Source organism: Artemia franciscana, chromosome 3 (genome assembly GCF_032884065.1).
Source record: "Artemia franciscana chromosome 3, ASM3288406v1, whole genome shotgun sequence".
In the NCBI taxonomy this organism is placed as follows: domain Eukaryota; kingdom Metazoa; phylum Arthropoda; class Branchiopoda; order Anostraca; family Artemiidae; genus Artemia; species Artemia franciscana.
Genome location: NC_088865.1, coordinates 17,797,159 through 17,812,019, shown reverse-complemented (window position 1 = coordinate 17,812,019; position 14,861 = coordinate 17,797,159). Strand labels below are relative to the sequence as shown.

Sequence of the window (14,861 nt, the reverse complement as noted above, 5' to 3'; positions counted from 1 at the left end):
TATTATTATTTAAAAAAAAGTAAAGGTAATATGTAAATTTCGTATTAATTATTTAAGTTCAATGATCCAAATTCAAAACATGCATTAATTCAAAAATTTTCAGAAATAAAAAAAAAAAAAAAAAAATTTGAACTGGAAGTAAGGAGTGACATTAAAACTTAAAATGAACAGAAATTATTCTGTATATGAAAGGGGTTGTCTCCTTCTCAACGCCACACTCCTTACGCTAAAAATTTTAACTGTTTTATAAAGTAGATTTGTGAGAAAGAGTCAAAATTAAGCGTAAAAGAGTCGAGCGTTGAGGAGGGGACAGGCCCTTGTGCTTACGGAATAATCTATGTTCGTTTAAATTTTTAATGTTTCTTTTTACTTTCAGTTAAAAAAAAACGTGCTTTAAGCTAATGAACAATAGCATCAACAACGCCAATGTCAGGAAAAGAAAAGACAGACGTTTTGGATAAACACATTTCAAGTTCGATAGAGTTGTTGAAGACATAGGCGAACAACAATATGAACAGCTTCCTAACTTTTTTGAATGGCTTCGGATTTGTCTGAAATATCAGAGGCAGCGCTATAGGGTTGCCTACAGTAAAAGTCATACGGCTCCAATGTTTTATTATTATTTTTTCAGAAGCACGTCATATGAAAATGGTAACTGTACAAACTTCAGAGGCAGCTCATTCGATTGAAAATCAGAAGTTCTAGTGCCCTTTTTAAGAGTCAAAAGTGATCAGAGGGCAACTAGCCCCCACAAACCTTTTGTAAACACATCCGATAAAAATTTGAGGTAGCCATTTTGTTAAAAATATTTCAAAGATCATATAACAAAAACTCCGAAGTCGAGAGAAACCCACAGGGCCCGAGGGAAGGTGTTTTAAGTTATGCCATGGGGTTATATACGAGCATCCAGAAGGGATGCTCGTACAAACTTCAGCGAGGGCTCATTTTATTGGAAATTGAAAGTTTTAGTTCAATTTTTAAGAGTCAAAAGAGATCGGAGGGAAACTAGATCAAGTAACAAAAACTTTTGGGTCAAAAATACACTCCAGGGCTCAGGGGCAACGTTGTAAGTTATGCCCTTGCGGCATACATGGTTTTATAGAAGGAGTGCTCGTATAAATTTCACAGAGGGCTCATTTGACTGGAAGCTGAACGTTATAGCTCACTTTTTATGAGGCAAAAGAGATCGGTGAGCAACTAGCGCCATCTCAAGCCTTTTTCCCAAACCCGTCCGATAAATATTTTGAGATAGCCGTTTTATTAAAAATAGTTCAAATATCGGCTATTAAGAACTCCGGGGTCTACCAAATCTTCAGAGCCCGGGGGAAAATATTTTAAGTTATGCACCGAGGGTATATAAAGTTTTTGTGTAGGAGAGGTTGCACAAGCTTCAGAGGTGGCTCATTTGATTGGAAATTCAAAGTTCTATTTACTTTTTTCTGAGTCAAAAGGGGTCGGGGAAGGGCATCTATCCCCCCCTCTACACACACACCCTCTTTTGCCCAAATGCATCTGATCAAAATTTTGACATTGCCAGTTTGTCCAAAATTGCCCAAAGATCAGATAACAAAAACTTTGGGGTCAGCATAACCACCCACACCCAAAGCCTGGGGTAAGGGTTGTAACTTATGCCCTGGGGGCCAATAAAGTTTGAGAAATGGTCGTATAAACCTCGGAGGGGACTCAGATGGTAAGACATTGAAAGTTCTAAGTCCCTTTTTAAAATTCTGTTTGATCAAGACAGGCTGTTTGAAACTCGGGTAAAATTGGTCCAAACAGTATTACTGGTTTTCATATAAAGTGAATATATCACTCGATGCCTTTTTTAATGCTGTTTACAAATATAATAATCGCTTCTACCGAAATTCAGATCTAAGCACTTTTTGACCTCTTAAAAATAACCTGTATATGCGGTCATTACAAATCTGTAATAGTTTAGAAACAAATTTGGGCTATATATTTGCACATCGGGGGGGAGGGGGGAGTAAAGCATAGAATAAATTAAATACTTAAACTAACCATTGCTGTCAAATACAACGTAGAGACAATAGGGAAAATTTCAAGACAGTGGAAATTATTTCTGTAGATATTTCGGCCCTATGTCCAAGGGCCGTCTTCAGCACAATAAAAGAATAAGAGAGAAACTATATATATATATATATATATATATATATATATATATATATATATATATATATATATATATATATATATATATATATATATATATATATATATATATAAGAACTTACATCAAATTGTGAGGATTAAAACTGAATAATTAAAAACACTTTTTAAAACCTCATTGATCGTGCCCTGAATATTTGCTCCAATTCATATATAAATGCAGAAATAAACTTTATCAGAGATATTCTTTTTGGTAATGGATACCCCATTCCTTTTGTCAATAAAATAATTAACCGTAGAATAAAAAGACATTCTTGTAAAATCGAAGAAGATACTTCACAATGTGAGGCTACTGATAAGCCCTCAAATATTGTCTATCTTCCGTATATCCCAAAGATCACAACAAAATTAAAAAATATTTGCACAAAAAATAATCTGTACGTAGTTTTTACTAATAATTTTAAAATCATCAATTTCTTAAACTCGGGTAAAGATAAGACCCCAGTTACTCGCCAAAGAGGGGTCTATCAAATACCATGTGATTGCGGAAAATACTATGTCGGCAGGACCCATCAGAATGTAGACAAACGGTTACAACAGCATAAAAATGACATAGACAAGGCCTTAATTTCAAATAGTTCCAACAATTCCTTTGATTTTGCTTTAGGTTGGCATATATTTAATAATCCGTCCCACATGATACTTTTTGAAAATTCTTCACTCATTAGTAATGATTTGGGAATAAAACAGGTGGTTCGAGAATCAATCGAAATTAATCTCAAAATAAATAATAATATTTCTTTGAACAGGGACTTGGGGGAATACTCACTAAATTCTTTATACTCAAATTTAATTAAAAAAGATCTAACGAAATATTTTACTAAACCGATTTATAATAGTACTGAACCAACTACGAAAAGGCCTTTGAGATAGGCTGCTAAACAAGCAAGATTAGCTTTAAGAAATTGCATCTAATCATTTTATTCTCTTCAGTTTGAATGAGCTTATATTCTCATTTCATTCTTTTCGCCAGTCCTGGTTGAACTTCGTTGAAGTAAGGATGCTAGGGCTATTTTTAAAAAAAAGTTTTAAAAAGTGTTTTTAATTATTCAGTTTTAGTCCTCACAATTTGATGTAAGTTCTTTTATATATATATATATATATATATATATATATATATATATATATATATATATAGTTTCTCTCTTATTCTTGTATTGTGCTGAAGACGGCCCTTGGACATAGGGCCGAAATATCTACAGAAATAATTTCCACTGTCTTGAAATTTTCCCTATTGTCTCTACGTTGTATTTGTTTGTTATGGAAAGGCAGTGTGGTCTTCGTCGCTATTTTAACCATTGCTGTATTTTTTTTTTTTATGTGTTTGTGCTGTTGTACTGGTGATTTCTCTTCTCATTAAAACACGATGTGCACAAACACATAAAAAAAAAAAAAATACATCAATCGTTAGTTTGCGTATTTAATATATGCTATGCTTTACCCCCACCCCCCTGATGTGCAAATATATAGCCCAAATTTGTTTCTAAACTATTACAGATTTGTAATGACCCCATATATAGGTCATTTTTAAGAGGTCAAGAGGTCAAAAAGGGCTTAAATCTGAATTTGCGGTAGAAGCGATTATTATATTTGTAAAGAGCATAAAAAAAGGCATCAAGTGTTATATTCACTTTATATGAAAGCCAGTAATACTGTTTGCACCAATTTTACCGAAACTCGTACCTGTTAGTGGGGCAGGTCCACATCAGCAGTGGCAATCACCGTTTGACAGGTGGCCCAGTTAAACGCAGGACCTGCTAATGGATTGCTTCACCGTACTCTTAAAAAATATCCAAATATCCGAGCATCCAAAATACTCGTGTCAATAATCACACGTCACCAATTATCAGAGCTAGCGAAATGCAACTGCATTGAATGAATGCTAAATGCGAACTGAACTCGTTTTATAACTCGTTCAATACTATTATAAATCGGTTTAGTAAAATATTTTGTTAGATAATTTTTAATTAAATTTGAGCTTAAATAATTTAGTGAGTATTCCCCCAAGTCTCTGTTCAAAGAAATATTTTTATTTTTTTAGATTAATTTCGATTGATTCACGAACCCACCTGTTTTGTCCCCAAATGATTACTGATGAATGAAATTTTTTTTCAAAAAGTATCGCGTGGGAGATATTATTAAATATATGCCAACTTAAAGCAGAATCAAAGGAGTTTTTGGAACTATTTGAAATTAATGCCTTGTCTGTGTCTTTTTTTATGCTAGTGCAGCCGTTTTTCTAGATTCTTATGGGTCCTGCCAACATAGTAATTTCCACAGTCATAAGGTATTTGATAGACCCCTCTCTGGGCGATTAACGTTATAGTAGAATATAATACTTTTATTCATTTACAAGTTACATTTTCAAACAATTCGTAGTAACAAACTGTTGTAAGGAGCGACCCGGCTCAATAGTAACCAAAACTCTAAAAAATGGACTTTTGATACAAATAGCTACATCAAAAGAATCGCATTTTAATGCTGATTTTAAATATATAAGTTTCATCAAGTTTAGTTCTACCAGTCAAAAGTTACGAGCCTGAGAAAATGTGCCTTATTTTCGAAAATAGGGGGAAATACACCTCTAAAAGTCAAATAATCTTAACAAAATCACACCATCAGATTCAGTTAATTCGAGAACCCTACTGTAGGAGTTTCAAGCCCCTATCATAAAAAAGGTGGAATTTTGTATTTTTTGCAAGAAGACAGATAAAGCATGCGTGTCTATTTGTTTGTTTTTTTTTGTGTGTTTTTTTTTATATGGCACTTGGTATTAACCATGTGACATATAGCGATCGCAAATTCTGTCGGCTTGTCGGTCTGTCTGTCCTGGTTTTGCTACTTTAGGCACTTCCAGGTAAGCTAGGACGATGACAATTGGCAGGCGTATCAGGGACCGGATCAGATTAAATTAGAAATAGTCGTTTGCACGATTTGACCCTCTGGGGGGAGTGGGGGGGTCGGTTAATTCGGAAAAAATAAAGTATTTATAACTTACGAACGGTTGATGGGATCTTAATGAAATTTGATATTTAGAAGGATATCCTGCCTCAGAGCTCTTATTTTAAATCCCTTTTAAAAGCTAAAAGTGACCGTAGGGAAAAACTAAGCCCCTTCCAAGGTTATATCTGTGCTCGGGACTAAGCACGGACACAACCAGTTTGTCTTTACATTTCAAGGAGGCTAATTTGGTCAGAAAATTCAAGCATATCAAAATATACTAATCATCTAAACTCAAGGTCTTTAACTTAGTAATTTGTAAAGAATACTGATCATAATAATAAAAAAAATTTTGGCTTTGAAAACTTTGCAGCAAACTGATTCATATAATATTACAACAAAACAATAAAAAGTGCATTTTAAGATACAGTTTTTTCTGTAAAAATAGGAGCATCCCTCCTATTTTTGGTTATGCATTGTGCATAAAGTTATCATCACTAGTAAAAGTGATGTATCAAACAGTTCAAAATATTTGAAGAAAGTACTCCAGCTTGAGGTACAAAACAACAAACATGCGTTCAACGTGTTAAACTTTAAGTCGCAGGAATGCATACTTGTACAAACACTTTAAACCAAAATAACTGAAAAATTCATACCGTATACAAAAATTGGGTAGCAAAACACTATCAAATGTACATCTAATTCACTGGTGTAACTTGCTGATTGTCACTCAAAAACAAAAATAGAAAATGGGAAAAGAATATATCCAAACACTTTACTAAAATTACAAGTGAGTGTATTGGATTCTTCTGGTTTCTGTCCACGCTTTATGATTAAAGTAACTCACCCGCTAAGAAAACTATCCGGAACAATAAACGACGTAGAATACAATTGAAAAATAAGCTGCAGATGACAAAAGTTTCTTCAAGTCCGTATTTAATGGTCTCCTAAAATGCCATCAGCATCGAGCAAGAAAGCTATTCTACTCCCTAGTGTTAGCTCTGCCACAGCATTTACAGCTTATATTTTCATTTTATTAATCCTATCCTATCTCATAATGTCCTCCTATCTCATAATGTCAAATAGAGTGAAACTACTTATTTTTGAAATATTACAAAAAACTAATTAACAATACTATCAAACAATACATAAGCTAAGGCCTTATATCTTACTTCCTAAGGCAAAACGAATCGAATGCATCGCTTGTAAGAGGCTACTCACTCTCTGTGAATAGGTGTAGAAGGGCACTCAAATCCAGGCTATACATTCTACAATCAATACAAGCAGTCTGATTTAATACTATGGTGTAATCAATTACTTGCAAATAAAATGACGTAATTTAATTGAAAATCATTTCAGAAGGCACAAACATCATAGGAGTACAAAAACTATGACGTCATCCTCTCAATATATAGCTCAGATTTGAAAAAAGGGTTTTATTCGTCTTTAAGGTACATCAAGAAAAGAACATAAAATGACAGTGGATGGAGTTTTAATAGTATCCAGCTTGAAGACAGTTTTATTAAACTTTCTATCGCGGATAAACAGTTTGGATTATAGATTATGGATATTGATTGGATTATGGATTTGGATTGGAATACTGTTAACCACACTACTGTTAACAATTAATATGGTAAACATTAAATTAATTGGTGTTCGTGAAAGTAACCTAGAAAGAACTAGAAAGAAATTAATCAAGCGTTATACTTTCTCAGACAAATATTTAGATGGATACGAATTCAAACGGATGCGGAAAGAAAAATGTGGTTCAAGTCCACTTCATGAAGCAGCATTAGAAGGAGACTCACAAACTCTGAAATTATTGCTACAGCACGGTGCTAGAGTTAACTCTAAAGACAATTATGGGAGAACAGCTCTTCATTATGCTTGTTTTAGAGCACGTGATAGAGCTGTTGAAACTCTTCTGGAATATGGGTCTGACATAAATATTATGTCTACACAAGGTTATATGGCTCTTGATCTGATAAGTGATTTGATAGCTGCTTGGATGGGTCCACCAGCCTTACCAGGTAGAGATTTTTTCGTATACGATTTTGTTCGTAGATGGCGAGAAAAGACTGCTATCCATATTATATACCACATAATAAAAATGAAAGCGGCAAATATATATGTAGTTCAAGAAAATGAACGATCTAAAAGTTTCATAAAGCACTATATTGACTTTAACGATGACGACGAAAGAAAATTTCTGGATCAATGTAAGACAGAACTAGCAAGGATGAAAAGGAAGAAAATTGTAAATTCTACTATATCATTTTATGACATTTTGGGAAAGGGTGTAGGCTCGTTAGCAGCATACATGAGGAATGAACATGTGGTGGAAGTTTTAACAACATCAAACTACGAGAAGGAGTTTCCATTATATGCTAGCATACTAAAAAATAACTTCAGTGAGGGTATGAAAAGAAATGAGTTACTAGAAACAGCCCATGAAAGCTTTAACAGTTATACTGAGTTACCATATGTATGTGCTGACAAGATATTTAGGTATGTAAGTAATGAAGATTTGAGAAACGTCAGATATGCTTTTGAACCTCATTGCATTAGTTAAGGAGGAGTGGCAGTTCAGAGGAGTGGCAAATGAAGATATTTTAAAGCCTTGCTTAATTTTCCAACGCCAGTGGTCCCATCTGGACATACTAGACCAAACTCTTCACATTTGTCGTCACATCGCTGATGAAAATCCGAGAGCCAACGAGTTACTCTCAACAGCTAAAAACTTAAGAAAGGGAAGGCTCCTAGTAGACACCGCATTTCAGCTGAAATGATCAAGTGCAATCAGATAAAGAGCAATGACCAACTATCGGAGAACAGGAACCTTAGTCAAACGGCAACTATAGTCAAACGACAACGGCAACTTAGTATAAAATGTGGCAACTATAGAGGAATCAATGTTTTATCGATCCCAGCGAAGCTCTTTACTGTGATAACATTAGAAATACTCCAAGCTATCCTTGATCCTCACTTACGCAAAGAAAAGCAGAGATTCCGGCCAAAACGATCTTGACCTTATCTCTACTATAAGCACCATGCCGGAGGAATCTAACGAATGGACACAGCACTTGTGTATACTCTACTTGGACACCGAAAAAGTATTTGATTCAGTAAATTTTTAAACCCTGTGAAGACTATTGTGGTTCTATGGTATTCCCGAGAAGCTAAACTGTCTAACAGTTGCCAGTTACTAAGAGACGGAATGCTGTGTTGAAACATTGGACGGCACCGCACGCGGCCTCATGATGATTTCTGACGTCAGGCAAGCCTGTGTCCTATCACCTCTCCTCTTCGTCCTAGTTGTAGACTGCATCCTTAAAAAGATAAACGGGCATGGAATCTAAATTCTAGGAAAACCTCTTTGGAACGTCGACATCACCAACACTGTTGGGCTCATAGAAGCCGTCAAAGCTTCAAGAATTCGTGAACAAACCTGCAGAAAAGGCTGAACAATTCGGACTACATATTAATATAATTGAAAATTGTTTATGTCAATTCCCCTAGGATTTTGTGACTTAATAAGCACAGAGATGTGAAGAAAGAGATGTAATTTAGTGGCATCTATTAGAAAACTTATTTACGATAGCTATACACGAAAAATAGTAAATAGTGTTTTTTTAAAACTCTTCATCTTTGGCTTTGGACCCCTCGTACACTGGTTATCGTAAGATCCCACGTCCTTTTCTTTGTGTTGTTTTATTCTTATAGTTTGTCCCCCCTCCTTTTTATTATTCTTCGTTACGTGGAGACTACCGGTACCTGGGTGGGCTTCTATAGATATAAAGTGGCCACATCAAATTGATAATCCTGGCACCCAAGAAATCCAAAGATATCTGAAAACAGGTAGGTCAATCGCTAATTTTGGTGCTAGGAAAACTAAAAAAAACAATTTAGATTACATGATAATATGTCCAAAAGGTATTGATGGGATGATGCCAAAACCTCTTGAAAGGAACGCACATAAGTCAATAATATTGATTGAAGAAAACAGGGGACAAATTACATTTATGTAACACCTCCAGGCTCCCTTGCCCAAAAACCTATAAATGTAAAGCCATAAGGATAAGAATGTATTTTGTCAAAACACAATATTGCAAAGAATAGAAGACTGAGGACAGTAAACAGCCAGTGAAAAAAATTGAACAATATGCAAAAATTTCGTTCAAGACCTCCACTTGACCGTCCTCAGTGCAGAAGTTCAAACCTCGTGCGCTCTTCCAACTAAAAAAAAAATAAAAATAAAAATAAAAAAAACTAAATAAGGTAAATGTATTCAAGCCGAAGTAGCTGAGTTGGTAAAGCGTTATGTTCCAGGTTCTAGGTCCGAGAGGTTCCAGATTCGAACCTTGGCTTTAGCATTAATACAAAAGAAGAAAAAAAAACTAAAAAAGGTAAAAACTACAAAAAAAGCTAAAAAAGAAAAAAAAACTAAAATTAGTAAAAAAAAGTAAAAAAAAAACTAATAAAAAACTAAAAAAGCTAAAAACTGAAAAAGAAAAAAAAACTAAAAAAAGGAAAAAACTGAAAAATAAAGGAGAAAAAGAAAACTAAAAACTAAAAATAAAAATAACTAAAAAAGGTAAAAACTACAAAAAAAAATAAAAATAAAAAATAAAATAAACTGAAAAAGCTAAAAAAAAAGGTAAAAAACAAAAAAAAACTAAAAAGAAAAAAAGGAAAACACAAAAAATTTATTCCATCATATACCAATTCGAAAACGAATGTATATACAGACCGGGACACAGGAAATATAAATGACGACCGGGACACTCAAAGAGAAATTACAGACTGGGACACCGGGACACACATGACGACTGGGACGTGTGTGTCGACTGACGTCATGTTTGTGTGTCGACTGACGTCATGTTTGTCGACTATAAATGACGACTGGGACACAGGGACACAACTACAACGGGGGCACATCACACCCATTGTCCAGGACGACATCAATGTAATAATCTCGTATTGTCAATATTGTTTACAAGAATAAATGTCTTTTATTCAAGTTACGTCTGAATGATGATTTAATTTTTGGTACACCGAGATAAAAAATATTTCAAAAGAAACACATAAAATATATTTGACAAAACTATATTATTAAGAAGCATACGACAGAATTTAAACGCAAAAAGAATTTAAACAAAATAGTAACTAAATAATAAAATTTAAATCAAAAAATAAATATCATCCTTTAAATTCATTAATCTGCATGCCTTCTTGCTTGATAGTTCCCCCCTTTCAAAAATGAGGCAAATTTCCCTCAGATTCGCTGCGTTTTATGGGTAGCACTGAGCCAAATGAATCTTATATAGTTGGCATGGACATAATAGGTTGATTCTTTTGATGTATCTATGGATATCAGAATTTTGTTTTTTAGAGCTTTGCTTTCTATTGAGCCGGATCATTCCTTACTTACAGTTTGATAAAACGAACTGTTCGAAAAGCGTATATTTTCTAGCTCATCTCGTGGTTGTATCCTATGGGAATTTATAGTTGAACGAATAAAAAAATGCAATATGATTCTGAATGGAAATTATAGCAAAAATTATAGACCAGTTTTGCTTCAATTAAACTTAAATAGAAAAGAAATCACTGATAGTTTTTATGATTCTAAATTTAGCTGAATACACAGTTTGTCTTTCACTATTAGGTACCAATTCTCATTCATATTGTAGTGGAGAGATCGACAGTGGAGCAAGAGATTGTAGTCCTGAGCGCTACACAAATGCAAAAAAAGAGGAACAACATACAGACTGTGATGTCCTACTAAATTTTGCAAACAAGGTAGTTTTATATATTATAGTCCATAGATCTTAAACTTCAACCTACCAGGGTAGAAAACCTTTAAAAAATTTTTTAGCACCGAGTATCTTGTATAAGATAATATAAAGGGATTAAAACATATTCCAAATCTATTACACTTCCAATCTCTCAACATAGTCGCATGATTCAGCTCCACCATTTATTCGAACCATATACATCATAATCTGAACAAAAATTAGGAAAGTTAGTTAAGTAGATTTCTTATGGTCTATAGTAGAACTAAACTGACAATTTCACTTTGAGTCGAATATTCCAAACATTTTTTTGTGTTAATGGTCGAAGTAATGAGGCAACCGTCAAAGAAAATTTTTGCGATGATTGAATTTTAGGGACCACAAGTGTGGCCAATGTTTGCTCTTTTGAAATTTTAACTCATTTTGAAGCTGATGAGACTAACTGAGCACATAATATTATATCTAGGTATTTATATACTGTTTACTTATAAAGATAAATTAACAGTCTCCAAAAAATAATTTATTTTGCTAACATTTACATCTACGATACTCAAATCATCGGTTAATCAAGTTAGCCTTTGCTGTGCTAAAGAAACTCCTGCGCAAGCATATTCCAAAGAAGCATTGTCAATTTTATTGTCAAAGAAGCTCTCAAATTTTATGGTCAACCAAAACCCACAAAGATGGAGTTCCTTTGCACCCTATTTTGGCTTCTTATAGCTCTCCAGCTGCCAGATTGGAAAAATAGTTGCCCACAATTTTTGTCTCCTTATGTCTACACAAACATTATGCATTAAAAATTCAGTTTACCTTGTGGAAAAATTAAAAGACCTTGATATAAAAAGGATGCAATTTGGATCAGTTTTGATGCTCTTTCTATATATCAAACAGTTCATGGCAACAAACTAAGGAGCAGCTCAGCTGGATATTAATTGAAAGTCTCAAAAATGAAATTTTGATAACAACAGATACCATACCTCAAAAGCACTGACCTTTTAGTCTGATTCCAAATATATAAAATTCACTAAATTCAGTGTTACTAGTCAAAAGCTACAAAAGCTACAGTTTTTACTTACTAAGCGGGCTGGGAGGAGTAGTATTCAAGAAGAGGAGTTATCAATCTTCAGTCAAGGGTGTTCGACTGTGACGATTATTATGGTATCATTTTTATGCTTTAGCCTTGCAACTCCAGAAATGACACCAAACAGTGCCATGTGGTACCTTTACAATGGTGCTGTCAAGAAAAACTAAAAAAAGCGTAGATCAAGAGTTTTCAATTGAATCATTAAACACCTCGCATCAATAAGATAATATAAAGGGATTAAAACATATTCCAAATCTATTACACTTCCAATCTCTCAACATAGTCGCATGATTCAGCTCCACCACTTATTCAAACCATATACATTATAATCCGAACAAAAATTAGGAAAGTTAGTTAAGTAAATTTCTTATGGTCTATAGTAGAACTAAACTGACAATTTCACTTTGAGTCGAATATTCCAAACATTTTTTTTTGTGTTTGTGGTCGAAGTAATGAGGCAACCGTCAAAGAAAAATTTTGCGATGATTGAATTTTAGGGACCACAAGTGTGGCCAATGTTTGCTCTTTTGAATTTTTTTTTCTGGCAAAAAATAAAAAAGTTCCACATTTTTGCAGCTAATTAAAAAAATGTGGAATTTTATGGTGGGATTTTCGTTTCGATAAGTTGACATTTTGGGGTGTTTTCATCCTTTTTCGAAAATCAGCAAATTTTTTCAGGCTTGTAGCTTTTGATGGGTAATATTAAAACTAATGTATTTATATGTTTGGAATAGTAGGCAGCAAAATAGCACTGCCTAAGTAAAGAGCAATGTGGGCACAATGTATTTATTTATTCATTTCTCTTTTAGAACAGGACACTTTGTTTAGAAGGAGTTACAGTACAAACTTCCAGAAGATGAATTGTAGTAGAAACTTCATTCGATTGGAAATTGAAAGGGCTAGTGCCCTTTTTAGTAGTCAAAAGTGATTGAAGGGTAACCAGAGACCCCCCCCCCCATTCCTAACGCCAATAATTTCCAGAAACACATCCAATCAAAATCGTGAGGTAGCCTTTTGTTCAGCGTAGTTGCAACATACGGAAATTATGAGCTGGAGGATGACAACTCCCCCCCCCCAAAATTCAACCATCCGCTTTTACAGGTAAAGTTTGACGTTTTCATCTCTGTTTTCAATTTTGTCTCAAAAGAATTCCTCGCTACACCAATTTTAGCTAAATGTTTATGGGGGAATCCTCAAAAATAAGAGCAGAGAAAAATCTTTTTTTTTTAATAAAATGCTTCAAAAATTATAGGACTGATTTAGTTTATCTGATTTAAACAATGGCATTTTGAAGGTCTTGGAGGCCCAATCGGAAATGCTTGCTACTAGTAACTGGCTACTTGCTACTGGTGCCCAAAAGTTACCTACTTAAGCAGAATAAGGACTTTCTCCTAAAACACTTAATTAAGATGCTTAAGATACTTAAAATAAAACTTAAGCCAATATTTTAGCTACATGATAAATATCCGCCCAGAAAGAAAAAGAGAAAAAAAAAGACTGAAACAAAGAAACTGCACTACACTTTCTGAAATATGGTATAACAGCTACAACGGTACAAAAAAACTGGTTTCACCTGGTTTCTACGTCAAAGTCTAGTTAAAACAAACTAGAAATACACAAGCTAGTATCTACGTCCAGAAGAAAAAATTTGGCAAAGTCAGGAAGAAAACGGACTTCACAAAAGTAATGGACGAAATTCTTTATCATTTATTTCCCCTGGTTCCCAGAAATAAAAAGAAATTTAATTATTTTGCGATTTTTTTTAAAATCGAATTTGAATTTTGAGCTTTTGAATTTTGAAGATGAATACAGCATTCTTGTCAGATGAATACAGCATATCTTGTCAGAAGACAGCTGACCGCCATCTAGCCTGTTTTGTAAACTTATGACTTGTTTTTTCACTTCTGGCATTATATTGTTCTGAGTATACAGATTTAATGAAACACTTGGCATACTGGAGTGATATCCATTTAATAGTCATATTGAATGCTTCCAACGTTTTCTATTTATTTTTTATTGTAAAAGCCTTGACTTCATCGTCTTATGCAGGAGGGAGGGGGTCATTATCTTATATAATGCCATAACTTCTGGCATTATATTATTAGAGCATGCCTTTGATAGAACATTAGGAAAATTCAGGGACTCAAGGTCGCTTTTTACGGTGCTGTAGTAGGGTCCCTTTATTATTGTAGAACCGCTTTTTTGATTATCTTCTATCTCTGCTGACAAAAAGCAATGTTCTTAGTTTGTGGACCCCAAAAAGACCTTTTTTAACAAAAAAAAACCGTGACTTTACAATTTAAAAGGAACAGATGTTATCCAGTATGTGGTTGGGGGGCTACCTACCCTTCAACCATCCACTTTTACAGGTAAAGTTTGACGTTTTCATCTCTGTTTTCAATTTTGTCTCAAAAAAATTCCTCTTAACAGTTCAGAGTGAAGGAGGAAGACATACAATCGTGCAGCAGTTGGTGTCTGGTCTGATCAGAGATAGAACCACTTTTGACTCTTAACATTTTGTTTCTGCGTCAGGAAACGGTCCTTGTTATATTATTGGTTGCAGCGATAGCTACAAATAGTGATGTCAAAAGTTACCTGTGAAAAATATCATAAATAAACTGTGTACTATCATATTTATGCTCATAGATGAATATAGGACCCTTCCGTAAGAACGTTATATGTTCCCTTCCGTAAGAACGTTATATGTTCCCTGTGCACAATTTACGTCCCTTCCCCCATAGTCTCGGGATGATAGTCCTTTTATATGTCCAACATTGAGTAGCCTTAGAGATTTAAAGTATACAATGGTGTCTTTATTATTTGTACGTACTTTCCAATTATTCTTGCTGCTCTGTTTT

At 34.1% G+C, this 14,861-nt stretch overlaps 1 protein-coding gene across 2 annotated transcripts; it reads left to right on the top strand.

Moving 5' to 3' along the window:
• The first annotated feature begins 3,079 nt into the window (after positions 1-3,079).
• On the top strand, positions 3,080-14,626 carry LOC136024964 (uncharacterized). 2 transcript variants are annotated; one of them, XR_010616984.1, is made up of 3 exons: positions 3,080-3,261; positions 10,793-10,926; positions 14,434-14,626. XR_010616984.1 is itself a non-coding variant. In XM_065700567.1 (2 exons), exon 1 carries the CDS (start codon positions 6,602-6,604, stop codon positions 7,697-7,699), a length of 1,098 nt encoding a protein of 365 aa, XP_065556639.1. In that variant the 5' UTR covers positions 6,383-6,601; the 3' UTR covers positions 7,700-10,926; positions 14,434-14,626. The 2 variants fall into 2 exon arrangements, 1 of the variants encoding a protein (XP_065556639.1); XM_065700567.1 differs by lacking the exon at positions 3,080-3,261 and having other exon boundaries at positions 6,383-10,926.
• The last annotated feature ends 235 nt before the right edge of the window (positions 14,627-14,861 follow it).

Coding starts and splice junctions, on each gene's coding strand:
- LOC136024964 (XM_065700567.1), top strand. CDS start 6,602: ATGACAGTGGATGGAGTTTTAATAGTATCCAGCTTGAAGACAGTTTTA.